Raw genomic sequence first — 14159 nt, forward strand, 5'->3', positions numbered from 1 at the left:
ACCTGCTGAACAGAGCTCAGAGTCAAACCAAAGCTGAATCAAAACCACATATACAGCAGCTATCAAAGAAAGCTTACTGTTTCTTCAGATAAGTCTTCACATGCCAAAACAGATCTTTCAGCTTTTGCTTGCACTCAGACCCTTCCTGAGCTAAGTGAGAAGACAAAGCTCAGAAACAATAATGAGGTCACATAAAGCCTTTTCCCTCACCTCCATTTGGTACAAGGATAGCTCATTAAGGATTTTAACCGTGGACAATATTTTCTCCAAGCTCTACATGTGGCCCTCTGAAAGAGAAGGGAAATTTTTCAATTGTTCTAAACAACTTTTTGATTACTATCTGTCTCCTTTCATTCCATTCACACCTTGAGCTACTTGGATTTTGTAAGACATCCTCTGTTATCAAATGACCCCAATGAAACTATTTTACAGAGGAAAATCTAAGAAACAGAACTATATAACCGTCCTGGTTTCGGCTAGGATGGACTACACACCCTATCTCATAAAGGTCATGTACATGTCTGCTTTGACCTCTAGTATTTGTTTTTCTTTTATCTTGCCACCTTATCTGAAATCTTTTTTATCTTTCTTTTTAGTTTACTATTTCATCTTTCCCTAAATATGTTCCACTAACTTAATAGTCCTCCTTGTACCTAATGCTCTATAACTTTTAGAATATTTTCACTTACCAATTTTATGTACCATTATGAATGCATTTTACCCTATCATTATTTATTTGTGAAACAGCCTGTGAAACCCCCAGCGCTCATCCGTTTACAGCAAATGTTTTACACATACTGCAATCTAAATGTTCTACTTCAACATACTTCCTGGCCAGCGAGTTAAAATCCATCTGTTTAAATTCACTAGCTGAGCATCTCAAAAATCAGTGATACTACCTGTCTTCATGCCAAACATTTGCAAGAGACACCCTGATTATTGTGACTTTTCAGAGCACTACTTGAAAAGCTGATGCCTCCCAGGAATATTGATGTAGAATGCAAAATAAATAAATAAATAAATAAATAATCAAAAATCAATAATGACTGGACAATATTTGCTGGTGCTTGGTTTTGCTACAAATTCTGAGTGATAATTATAGTTGTTGGTTTATTCTCTAATCTCTGAATCTATGATTTACAGCAAAGATTTAGCAGGGCTGGTAACAAAAAACGTGAGAAAGCAAAAGGATTTACATGGACAGTTAAATATAAATGGGAAAAAAATATAATGATACAACCTAATTCAAGTTGTTATTTCAATTTCTTGGCCAAATCCTAAATCAAAATGTTCTTATGATCTTGAAATAGTATCATAGTGCTTCACAGAATTTCTGTGCCTCTTGACTACATTTTCTGTGATGCACAATACCACTGGTCTTCAGGTGAAATGACACAATATAGTAGAACACTATAGCTGAGACTACTCATGAAAAAGAGAAATTCTGTCTGAAGAACTCATTCCATGTACAAATCACTTGAATTATAGCCTTTACAAGACTCAACAGGATTACATTTCAGTCCAGTTTTCAAATAGAGTTTTTTTTTTCAATTTGACTTTTTTTTTCAATTTTGACAACTGTTCTAAACATTTTAGCAGATATTTTCCAGCTAACCAACATTACCTAAACTGTAATATCCAAATTTTATTGTTCTTCAAGATTAAAAAAAAAAAAGTGAAAAGCCATTAAAATTCCAAAAACAAATTTGTGATTTTAGAACTTCTTACAGATAGAGAAGCATGTGATAAAATCAAAAACTTACTGAAAATTAGGTGTTCATATTCTCTCTTTAGCACATTCCTATGATAGGATAGTGTATAATATCACTAATATCACTAGCATGAAAAATAATGTCTGCAGACTGCGTCTGAGCACTTTTTTATGCACTTTGAATTAAATGCAACACATATAACACAACTCTGCTACAGAATAGTTCTAAGCTTATCATCATTGATTTTGCCTGAGATTTTCTTGTGAAGAATTACTTGTCATTCTCTCCACAGATTTTGAAAATGAAGCTTATTCAGTCTGTGAATATATCTCTGTTCATGTTAATGTCAGGTAACAATTATTTGTTCTTTTAATTAGAACAGTTTTTATTCCCCCATGACATAATCATACTTATGTACTCCCAAATTACCAAAACATTCGAAGAGCAACAGTTCAACGTTAGCATAGGAAAAAGATTTTCCAGCACATAAAATTACACCAATAAATCAATTTTAGCACAATCAGAATATTCTGTATCTGGTTACCTGCCTCTCTGCCCCACCACCACCAAGTGTTGAATGAATAATTTTAACCTAGCATAATAAAAATCACAATAATTTTTATTGCTAACTGTAATAAAATGGGAATGGTCAGCAGAATATAGGTTACTAAGTATATTTATTTCATCAGTACATTGGAACAATAAATAGTTGGATTATAACCTCCCTTTCATAACTTCAGAACATTCACTTTGGCAAACTTATCTAGAAAATTGTATAAATATTACAAAGCCTGTTTTAACATTTTGGAATCCTAACAGTATATTATCTTAAAGAGTGCCACTGGACAAGTGGATGGTGTTTGGAGTGCTGTTATCTGTACTGACAGCTGTCACTGCTTCTTTCCATTTAGGTGATTCTAATGAGCCAGCCTTCAGGATTGATTGGCATGTTTTAGAGCTAGGACTTTACATCAGGAGGGAACAAGGTACTTTTGTGCATGTTTATAATCTGATACTCCTACAAGCAACTAAAAGGACAAAACTGTGGTCGGGACTGAAATTTTTCCTAGCTGATGATAATACCATTCTCTTGCAGTTTGATAATGAAAACAACTGAAAATGATACATCTACAGTCCAAATCGTCCTCATCCTAGCTCATCAAACAACCCAGATAATATAACAGACACCTGAGATCACTTTTGTTATTTCCCATGCTGAGCATTCAACCCAGAGACCTCCTTCCTCATGCCTGCCCCCATACACAGTGAAGGTTTTATCACAGTAGTCAGTCTCTACTGCATAGCAAAGGTTTTGAGGAACTGTCATCCAAAAATAAGTGTCAAACAGAATTATGGAAGTGTAAAAAAATGCTTTTGAATGAGTAAATTTCTAACAATTTCCATCACTTTTTGTACAATTAATAGACAGATTATTGACATTTCAGACACTTATTGTATATAATTTCTTGGCTAACAACTCTACCTCATTTCTCAACTGTGTATCTTTCTTAAAATCTTACTTAGATCTTTTTGAGTTCCTCTTTCTTAAATTCCATTCAATTACAAAGCAAAGATGCTGTGATTTTTTCTCTCTAATCTCTACAAATACTTCACCAACATTACACAAAGAAATTGTTGTTCTTTTGACATTGCATCTCAATAGATGGACTAAATGAGCTGTGAATATCAGCATTTAACCAATAAAGAGAGGTCTTTATTTATTTAAAATGTATCAGATCTGCTTCATCTAAAAGGCTAATTGAAAAGGCTATTCAGGTCAGCTGTGATATTAGAAGACAACTGAATCACATTTAATGCTTTTTAAAGGATGTGAATGGGCTAAAAGAAAAATTAAACCATGGTCATTAAAATTTAATTTGACTTAGTGAAGCCATTAACATTTTGGTTTTATGCAGTGGCAAGCATTCTAAAAATATTTCGATATAATTCAGAAACCCAGAATTGTCAAATGACTGACCCTCATGTATCAAAAATGATTGAAAGTGACCTTTAAGGGCAAATCAGAAAAAAAGCAAAAGGAGAAAAAAATCTCTGAATAACATGATTATCTGTTATTCTGCTTTCTTCATATATAAGCAGTCGTATATACATGTAATATTACTGTACACATACATGCAGAAATTATCTGCTCACAGCAAGCCTCTCTCTTATTCTCTGTTCTTTTACTGTTCCTGCTTTTAAACTTCTGCAGTTTACCACATCTATCAGCAGGATTCTCTGTAACAGGACATTTCTGCCTGTGATAATGGCCACATTGATCTAAGTAGCTAACTTAACCTAAACTCAACTGGAGTTTTTCTCTCATACACGTTAGAATAGCTTCTTATAGGATAAAGCAACCTACTTGCCATTTGTGATGAAAAACAATTAGAGTCCTATGAATTTTAGTCTTGTATTAATTGCACACATTGATTTTCATTTTAACATCGAATGTCAGATTTGAATATCAAATGGACGAAAAATAACTTTCGTGTGAACTTTAAAGAAATAATCTATTTTTAAGACAATACCCTATTTAACTCCTCATTGTTTACTTGTGATATGTTCTCTCTTTACAGGTTTGCCTTTGTAATTTGAAAATACTACTGCCAATATTCCTTATATTCCAGCCAACAACAAATGCTCTAAATAGCACAAAACAGTTATCAAACAAGTAATTTTAAAGATTTTAGCCATAGGTAAGTTTTGTATTAAAAGTTTGTCTGGAATTAAAATGGTAACAAATCTGATCATGTATCAGTAAATAACTAACATTTCAGATTGCCTGCCTGAAAAGAAAGAAAGACAAAACCAAGGGGAAAGGTACTTTCTCATTTTTTCAATTAAATTTAAAAAAATTTAAAATATCAATACAGAAGGCTTTGTTGCAATAATCTTAACCTAATATAATCTGTGCTTTCATATACCATTGTGTGTGCAATTGCTTGCATTGCTTTGGCTGACTTAATAAGTACTATACTAATAATCAGTACTTCATCAGTGGTGATATGAAACAAAAAACACTAAATATTGTTAAGGTTATTGCAAATCCACTCCAGGAGGTGTAGACTATCATGAAAACTTCAAGGCAAACCTCAAAGTTCTAATGACAAAAGGAAGTATGTAAATTACCCCCAAAAGATTACCTTCTAACTTGACTTGGTTAGCCATTAATATGGATAAAAATTATTTTCTCCTTCCTCAGCTTATTTTTCAAGGAGTTATGGGAAAGCTGAAGCAGAAACTAGTGACAACTTCTGTTCTTTCCCTGTTGGAGTGTCTCTAACTCCTGACATAGACTATTTTTATTCAGAGCAAACCTCAAGGTCAAACGCTTCTAAACTCATGGAGTTGGGTGAGGTGAACCTGACTTGCTAAACTTAAGGACAGACCAAATCAGATTAGATCATCTCTGGGTTAAAAGCCCCATCCAGAATGGACAATAGTTTATCAGAGGCAAAGCGGTGCCCATGACTGATATCCAAATATTTTCTTCAGTCTGTTGCTTGAGGAATTGCTAAATTCTTCCAGGATCTTCTTAAATCAGTGTGTGTGTAAACTACCTTATCAACTCAAACGTTCAGTGAGCAGCTTGCCTCCTTTATAGCAGATTTCTCCCTGACAAAATGAAATAACAGCAGATAAAAATTTTACTTCTTATCAAAGCAGTGGAAGAAATTAAACAGAAATTACAGTATTTGGACTTAAGCAGCTGGGTGCAGCTTATATCTTCCCCTATTATACTTGTGTTTTGGAGCAAAAAGCATAGAAATACTTCTAAGAACATTGCAAATGCATACACTATGCATATGCATGTAAAGATACAACATAATGCAGGGAATGAGTAGAATAAGGAGCCTCTGCTTATGAGTTAATCTAAATCATTAATGAAAGCAAGTTTTGCAAAATTAATTAAATTAGCTTGAAGTCTGGTATTATTTTAATCCTAGATCTGAACATAAAGAAAATAATTTGTGTAACAAGATTTCAGATGCATTTATTTCTCAGAACCTTACAAAGATTTGGAGTTACATCAAGGGTTCTAGCTTCTACCCCTGCATCCTGCTGTGGCTGAGTATTTTATTGGAAGTATCCCAATATGACAAGGTCAAATGGAGATTTTCATCAGGGCTTATCAAGGAATTCACTCACAGGCCACATGCCTATCTCAGTTAGATAAACCACAAAGTCTTGAATGTATACCAAGATCTTGGGAAATGTAATATATTTCATATATTACATCTGACATTCATTTATGAGCATGTATCAATACAGTTAGATAATTGTGATTCCAGATTACTCGTGAAAGTCCCATTTCTGAAATGAAGGTATCACAATAACATTAGATACTCATTAATGTGAGCATCTGTAACATAATTCCTGTAAGTGTTTCTTTTTCTCAGCTATTTCATTTTACTTTATTTCTGAGATGGAAAGGTAGGATACCTTTAATCAATTTTCTTGATACACATCAAGAAAGACCAGAGTCCGATCCTATGTCATTCCTTTATGTTTTTCTTTGCCTTGTAGGAAATGTCTTTGCACACAAGAAAGAAACATTTGCATTGCAATATACAAAAGGAGTGCTGCTGACTGAGGCACACTGTGCCTCTCCTTTTCTGTCTTCACTACTTTACCATGGGCAATCCTTACTCTAAAATGCTATAGAGCCTCAAATTCTGATTGATGAGATAATAGAAAATTCAAGGTAGGAGATGGTGATCCACAATTAGACTGTCAGAAGAGAATTCAAAAATAAGAGATTCTGAGATAAAACTTCCCAAAGACTGATGCAGTCTGAAGGAATTAGCCTCCTGCCCAGGCAAATACTACATGACTAGTACTAGTTATTCTACTTTGATGCATTGCCCAAGACACTTGGACACCTCTTTAAGAACTGCAATATGAAAAGTTATCTAAAACAAAGTATAGAAGCAAAATCTCTGATTTTTACACAGTGACACAATCACTTAGCATCACAATGAACCAAAATAACATAGAATACCCTTGGCTAGTTGTGGGCACTTTTTACAGGTTGGCCAAGGTTAATGGGAACTTCTGCTGGCTAAATAAGTAAATCTTTCTAACGGCTCAGTTAATGCAGGAAATCTGTAAATCAGTTCTTCTTGCCTTCCTGTTGTGGACCATCTTTCCTGTGTACTATGGAGCTTTTGCATAAGTGGAGTATTATTCACCTCAAAGGCATGAGAAATTAAACATAGACTTCCTTCTAGAGCAGGTACTCAGCGGATTCCACAAAGTTCTTACAGTACCATGGATATTCTTAACAGTTCCTGGATATAAAGATTATGACTACAGAATGAAGAACAATAATGTTCAGAAGTCATCCAATAAGAATGACACAACAGCAGAATTATTCAGTACAAAAAAAAAAGTGTTTTCCTACATACTCAGCTGACAGGTTATTAAAAATACAGATTAGAAAAAAAAATCTTAGATTTGTGGTTTTGAACATGACTTTAGAGAAGACTGAGAAGTCCTGAGGTGGTGGGTTAACTTCTGCTGGTTTTGGCAGGTTCCATCCTCATTTTCTATAGCTGCTGTAGCCTCTGACTGTGAAGCCTGTAGCCTGTGCTCAGACGATGCTGCTGGTAAAAGTTGTATAAACAAAGCACAGTCGACATGTATTTTGTTTTCTTCTGAACAGTTCTCAGAATTGAACATATTACAAAATTCATACAACCATCCTGCCACTGCAGATCTATGTACAAGCATCTGAGAGTGCTACATGAAACACAAGAAAACTGGAACTGAATTTGTAAATCACTTGTCAATCATACAGACAAAGCATGCAGAAAGGCTTTCAGAAAGCCATACCAGAGGTACAGTAAATGAGCATGATAATTTTTATCGTATTATTTAATTCTTATTCCAAATCATTTTCTGAACTTCTCCATTTAAAATGGTTTTCTGTGTTTGTGCAAGTTGGGATATAAATAGCCAGCACAGTGACTGAAGCCATAAGCTACACAAGTGTTTCCAAGCATTTTTGCTCTTGAAAAGCCTTCAGTCGAGATCATCTCTTGTGGTAAAACCAAATATTAACAGCTAAATAAAGTTAACAAAAATCCAGGATGTTGCAGAATGGGATGATAATGATTTAGCCCATGACAACATTTTCTTGAAATCATTGTGAAACCATGTCCCAACATAGAGCTACAGGGGAAAAAAGGGGGAAAACTGGATTATTCACTGCCATGAAATCTAGTGTGAAGTTCTGTCTGCTTGTCATTACTAACAATCTGTCAGTAATGGTAATATTATTAATAACAACATTAACACATTGATTAACACATTATTAATAATATTTTTCTTTTTTAACAACATGCAGTAAAATATGCAGAATGAGATAATGCTACTGCTACTGAAAAATTCTTAATTCTCCCCAGAATTTTTTTTTATTTGTGTGTGTGTGTGTGTGTATAAGTTATTAAGGGAGAGACCAGGTCCTCAGTTTACCTCTCATTTAAAAGTTATAAGTTTGAACATGCATTACACTAAACTACACTCCTGCCTCAGAGGTACTTGGGACATATGATGCTATTCTCCACCTCTCAAGATTTGTCTCATTAACTTTGGAAGAAAATAGTCTTAAATCTTAGAAATTCACAACAAGAGAGGCTGAGCACTGAAAACCATGCCATGCCAATTCCTGATTCAAATGGACTGCACAGTAAATTCAAGTCTTTCTCATAACATTGTCCATGGTATATTTTATATTGGAATATCAGCAAACTCAATACTTCCTTCTCCACAATCAAGCTGTTAGACCTTGTTAGATGGATAACAAAATGCATTCCCCACAGCATAGTTGTGATTTATTTCACAACAGTTGTTCTATTTCTGTATTTCCATGCATTTCAGTGTTTTAATTTGTCTCAAAATGACCCAGAGAAATGCCAGAACAGGATTTTAATTTTTTTTAAATCTACCAACTTCTCATACCTGACTATACCAACTGAAACTCCAGAAATATGTTTTATAGGTGCTTAGCTAAATGTTTCTGTTGGAGACTAACAAAGGATAAACTCATCCAGACTTCATAAGTTTATTCACTTCTGCTCATGAATGATTTCAAATTAGGGAGTTATTGCAGGGTTAATTAAGGATCATTGAAACTGGGAGCTGTGAAGGGTTGCTATCATGACCTTTTATTTCAGTTAGTTGAAAGTCTTTATATCTCTTTATGGGTTCAGATAGCTGAAAAGAGAGTTACCTTCAACTAGACATAGCATTCCTGCTGCTTCCAACCAAAGACACAAGGAAAATACTTCTGATTAAAGACGTTCTGAGCTATAGTTTTGTGAAAACAGGCAGAAAGATTAAAGATTCAGAAACAAAAGGCATCAAGGAAGTAGCAGACACTGAATTCTGCTTCAATAATATGACCCTTGAGAAGAGGTAAAAGAAAATTTGGGGGCTAGGCTGTGACAAGAGAATAAGGAAGAGGAAATAAATTGTACTCAAAACCATCAGAGAAACTGTTCTTGACGTTCTCAATCAGATTACAGCACAGATTGCAATAGCTTTTCCAGTTGTCGTGTCTCACTTGAACAACTTGTAAGTCTGGCGTTTTGATTAAACAACATAGATCCAAAGGAGATCCCTACGGAATCTCCATGACTGCAGATCAAGCAATGGAAATTCTGCTTTTGGTAATTCATCCAGTTCTCCTGCAGAGTAACTAAGGACTTATGGACTCCTGACTTTCAACTCTCCAGTCAAGTCCAGAGAATACAATGAACTACTACTTCAACAGTTATGAAAGAAATACATAAAACAAGACAAATCTGGGTCCTGGGGAGTGAATACATTATTCAGAGCAATCACAAACTATTTTTTCTGTTGTGTTAGTAGTGTACAAGGTGTGGTATGAGAGAATCCATGCAAGTTTTTTGATGAATAAAATTTGCCTACTTCTTTTATTAAATAAATTTTATTTACTATCTATTTAAATAATAGATAATGAAAGAAACATGTAATAATTTGCTAATAGAAAATTGGAAGCTGGTGGCTTACACAGGCTGCCTACTACAGCTCAGTCCAACATTGCTACCACATGAGACAGACATAAAAAAACATCTAGTCATACAGATTCCATTGCAGTTCAGTATTTAAAGTATAGCTGCCTAATAAAGTTACCTCAATCCCTTTAATCAAGTTTCTAGAAATCCTACACTGAATCATTTGCTGCCCATGGACTGATAAAATATCACTTAGGATTGACATTTTGAAACATTTTGAGTATATTCTCTGTGTATTTTAAATGTGATTAATATACACACTTACTAAAGACATCATTAGATATTTAAAATTATTGTTTTCTGAGTTGACATAAAATTATTATTTTCTGAGTTGACATACCCACTTAGAAATACAAGGCTTGTACTTAATAAAAAGAGAAGGCTAACTACCATAGACCCCTGAAATAAATAAGCAGCATAATGGGTTTAAATTTGAATGTGTGAGATTCAACCTTGAAAACAACAATGCTGACAAAAAAGCTCATAAATACATCATATCAAAAGAAACTGGGATTTTCAGTGTGATAACAGATCTGTCTCTGCAACTCTCTGACCTATCCAGGCATGTGTTAATCTGTTATATCTGTTACTAACGGCACAAGACCCTTGACTCATTGACATTGGTGTGAACAGATTGTCATCTTATGCCTCTTAAACAGGGAGTTTCAGAATGATGACAGTTGAGTTTTTTGAATATAAAACTCAGTCTTGCACTTATACTTCTAGTCAGGGTTCATATTTGAGCCTAATGCTTCTTGATGATGATGCTGTTTTTATAGAAAATAGGTATCTGGTGTCCACAAATATCCTTACAAAAATATAGGACATGCAAGGAATAACTATAAATATCATTAGGTTGCACAAAGGTGATGAAATACATTTATCACAATCACTGCGCAATTACAAATGTTATAGACCTTATATTTGTCTTATATTTACTTTTGCACAGGAGTGAGTCTATGAGTCTATCTAGGCCCACAATATTATTTCACACAGGTGAGACATGAATTACTAACATTCTTCTGTCTTTTCCTTTCATACCATTTTTAAGTTGTGTAAGAGTGATGGAACTGCATATTTTGAGCCTTAAAGGTATATTTTAACTATTTTTGAAATATATTTTTACCTTTAAAAACATAACCAATTAAAAAATTAACAAAGCAACAAATTAAGCAGCAGACTTAAGATGTTGAGTAAGGCTTTTTGGTTTATGAGCATGATGTGCTATAAGCAGTGACATACTGAGGGACTGAGTACAGAGCAAGAAACATGATACTCCTGAAGACTATTCCTTCTCTCATTACTTTGCTGTTCTGGGTTTTGTTTTACAGAGCAAGACCAACATCTTTAGGAAAAATAATCAGATAGGAAAGAACCTCTGAGATCTCCCTACCTAATCAGAGATTAGTGTATATACAATTTCGTCAGTACTTATTGTAATGTATACTTCTAATGCTACCAGCTCTATCTCACTACATTTCAATCTCATGTGACTACATTCTCAAATATTTGCCTTAAAGCTATTGTGTCTTTGTTTCAAGCATGGCTTTACAATAGTCTCAGGCTTGGGAATTCAGATCCACTAAAAGAGGAAAAAAATATACTACATTATATTATATAATCTGAACATCCTTTTTCCAGCAAGCTGCTCTTAGATGAATTTTGTTCTGACAAAACAGCATCAATAGTAATAAAACAAAGGTATCTAGGAATACCATATGATTGCTCTCCCATTTAAAAAAAATAAATTAAAACAATCTCTGTTGCTTTCCCACTGAGTTTCTTTGATTTTTTCCAAGAAATCAACATCATTTTGTCTATACCTGAATGAAATAGTTAAGTGAGCTCATTTGTTTTCACTCACCTTCTGAAACCACCAGTTATGGTAACTAAAGCATCTGGTAGAAACGTGCACACAGTATTCTTGACAATCAAGCTTACTGCATCTGCTTCTGCTTTAGATACAAAGCTAACAAGGTCCTCATAGTAGAGAAACCCTGGAAATCAAAGGTAAAAAAGTGCTGATCACTCTGTGGAATATTAAAATCTACGTAGCGTTATGTAAGCCCAGTGCGAAATATAAAGCCACTCCTCACCAGGAAGTCAAGCCACTTAGTTTGTACTAAGGACAAGAGAACCCTAACTAGCAGCAAGAAGAAATGCCTGACCTTGAACCTGAAACTATAGGTATGTTTTAGGGCACATTATGCAAAGAAATATATTTTGATTCATCTTATTCAGAAGTCTTTTCCTTCCTCCCCACCATTCCTAGAGTCAGCCTCCTGCTCTGACTATGGAGGAATAACAGGCAGGAGACAGCTTCTTACTTGCCTCATCTTTGTCATTATAATTTATAAGAACAGCTGTTAAATTTTAAAAACATAGTAGTCAGGGTAGTAGTAATATGGTGTTTCCACTTGCTGAGAACTTGACTGAGGAACCTGAATTACTCTCACTTCCCTATCAGTCCGCAACAATTGGGATTCTGGATGTTCTGCTTTAAAGGGAAGTCTTGAAGTCTTCCTGAAATGACGGTTTATCCAAGCAAGGGGCTCAGAGTATATGAAATACCCCAGCTTTCTTTACACCTGATCACAAACCTTCTAATTTAGAATCTAAGGATTCTAAAGTGATATAAAATACAGGGATTTAGTACAAAAATAAAGTTACATGATTTTAATGTCATATTATATAATCTCATTTTCTTAACGTATAGTATAGCTTTCCTAAAATGGGTTCCTTTACTTTGGGAAATTGCACACAAAAAAATCTATGGGGAAGCAACATTGTTCATTTTATCACATTTAAAACTTTGAAGTTAAGATGTGCCAGGATTATGGAGGTAATTTTGCAAGCAATTTATTATATATTTTATGAAAAGTCTTGATTTATTACTAGAGTAGGGCTGCCTTGAACAAGATGGGTCTCCTCTGAAAAGTAGTTCTGCGTTTTCCTAATTTTGGAAGTTATTTTCACAGGTTGTGCATTAATGACTCATTAATAATTTTGTGTATAAAAGTGGATTTCATCGGATATCTGAGTAGGTATTTTCAAAAGTGCATAGTCATACCTGTTGAATGACACCATTTTAGAATGCCCTGTTACCTCAAATATTATTTTAACCTAATAATATAATATTCCAAAGGTGCTGCAGCAAGAAAATGGATTTATAAGTGAACTGTGCTGCCACTGCCTCCTCCTCTGATTCTGTTTTCAAGTTCTCAGACAGCAGAGATACTGAGTTTTTAATGGGACTTGCACCTTACCTGCTCTCTGCATTTTTGACAGCTTCAGGGTCTTGTCAGCTTTTACCTCTTCCAGAGTTCGTAAACCCATTCTGAACCATTTTTCAGATGTCTTCACTCCCACTCCAAAGACTGAAGTAAATTGCTAAGGTCAATAGAAGAACACATATTTCAATATTGTTTTCTAAAGGAGTGGTAAATTAATAATAAGTCAGTAACAAGGTGGTTTCACAGTGGAAATACTGGACAGGATGTATCCTATATTGAAGATAAAGAATAGCATATTGCATATATGCAGATACATCATCCTTTCTTTGCATAGTTATATTCAGCAGACAATTGTTTTGATACGTGAGCTGTTCTCATCAAAGTGAAATCTCAAAATTAATAAGGTAGTATGCCCAGTATCTTTGCGTGATTTAGTTAAATGCACACTTTCAACAAAGGGTTGAAATAAGGATAGTAGCCTTTGTTTTTACTGCAAAAATAAGAAATGCAAATATTTTGCAATATTTTAGGTAGCTGGATTCCCTCACGCAAATTTCATAGAACAAGAGATGTCTCAACACTGCCTAATTTGACTGAAATTATAATTTTGTATTTTATTCATTAGAAGTTCTCAGTTGTATACATGATGCTGGTGACACTGCACGCTGGAGAGATGGGGTAACTGGGCACCCTGCAGCTCCTTAATTCTGCATTGAGGGCAATGTCTCAATAGTGCACAGAAACAGATGGTAAGCGTATAAAGGCTATAAACATATAAAGTACATAAAAATATTTTTTATACTACATTCTATAAAAAACATATGTTTGGAGGTTGTGTCAAACATTCTTTTCCAAAATGGAATTCAATTGCAAGTATAAATGGAGAGATCATTTCTCTTTGCTTGCATATTATAAACAGTCTTACAGTACTTCAGTACTGAGCCAAATTAAAATCCTATCAGTCTTATTTGGAGTACAGATTTCACTATTCTGCCCATAGAGGGAAAAAATAACAATAATAAAAAAAAAATCTACCACCCCAAAGTTTTAGTATGGTCATATCCCATTAATTCCAAAGTCATTTTTTAAACTTATTCCCCCCAAAAAAGTTTTAAAACAAAAATGTCACAGTTGTAAGCATTATTCAGTGGATCAATATCACAGATGAA

At 34.3% G+C, this 14159-nt stretch overlaps 1 protein-coding gene across 1 annotated transcript in view; it reads right to left on the reverse strand.

Annotated features, from left to right (window-relative positions):
- The window catches only part of DNTT (DNA nucleotidylexotransferase), a 90982-nt gene that overhangs the window by 52940 nt on the left and 23883 nt on the right, over nt 1-14159 (reverse strand). Inside the window, exons 6-7 of the mRNA XM_035540898.2 lie at nt 13024-13147; nt 11622-11754 (exon numbers count right to left, since the gene is read on the reverse strand). Coding sequence (XP_035396791.1) covers nt 11622-11754; nt 13024-13147 — 257 coding nt within the window. The remainder of the gene's footprint in view (nt 1-11621; nt 11755-13023; nt 13148-14159) is intronic.

This window comes from Cygnus atratus, chromosome 7, assembly GCF_013377495.2.
Source record: "Cygnus atratus isolate AKBS03 ecotype Queensland, Australia chromosome 7, CAtr_DNAZoo_HiC_assembly, whole genome shotgun sequence".
Classification (NCBI taxonomy): domain Eukaryota; kingdom Metazoa; phylum Chordata; class Aves; order Anseriformes; family Anatidae; genus Cygnus; species Cygnus atratus.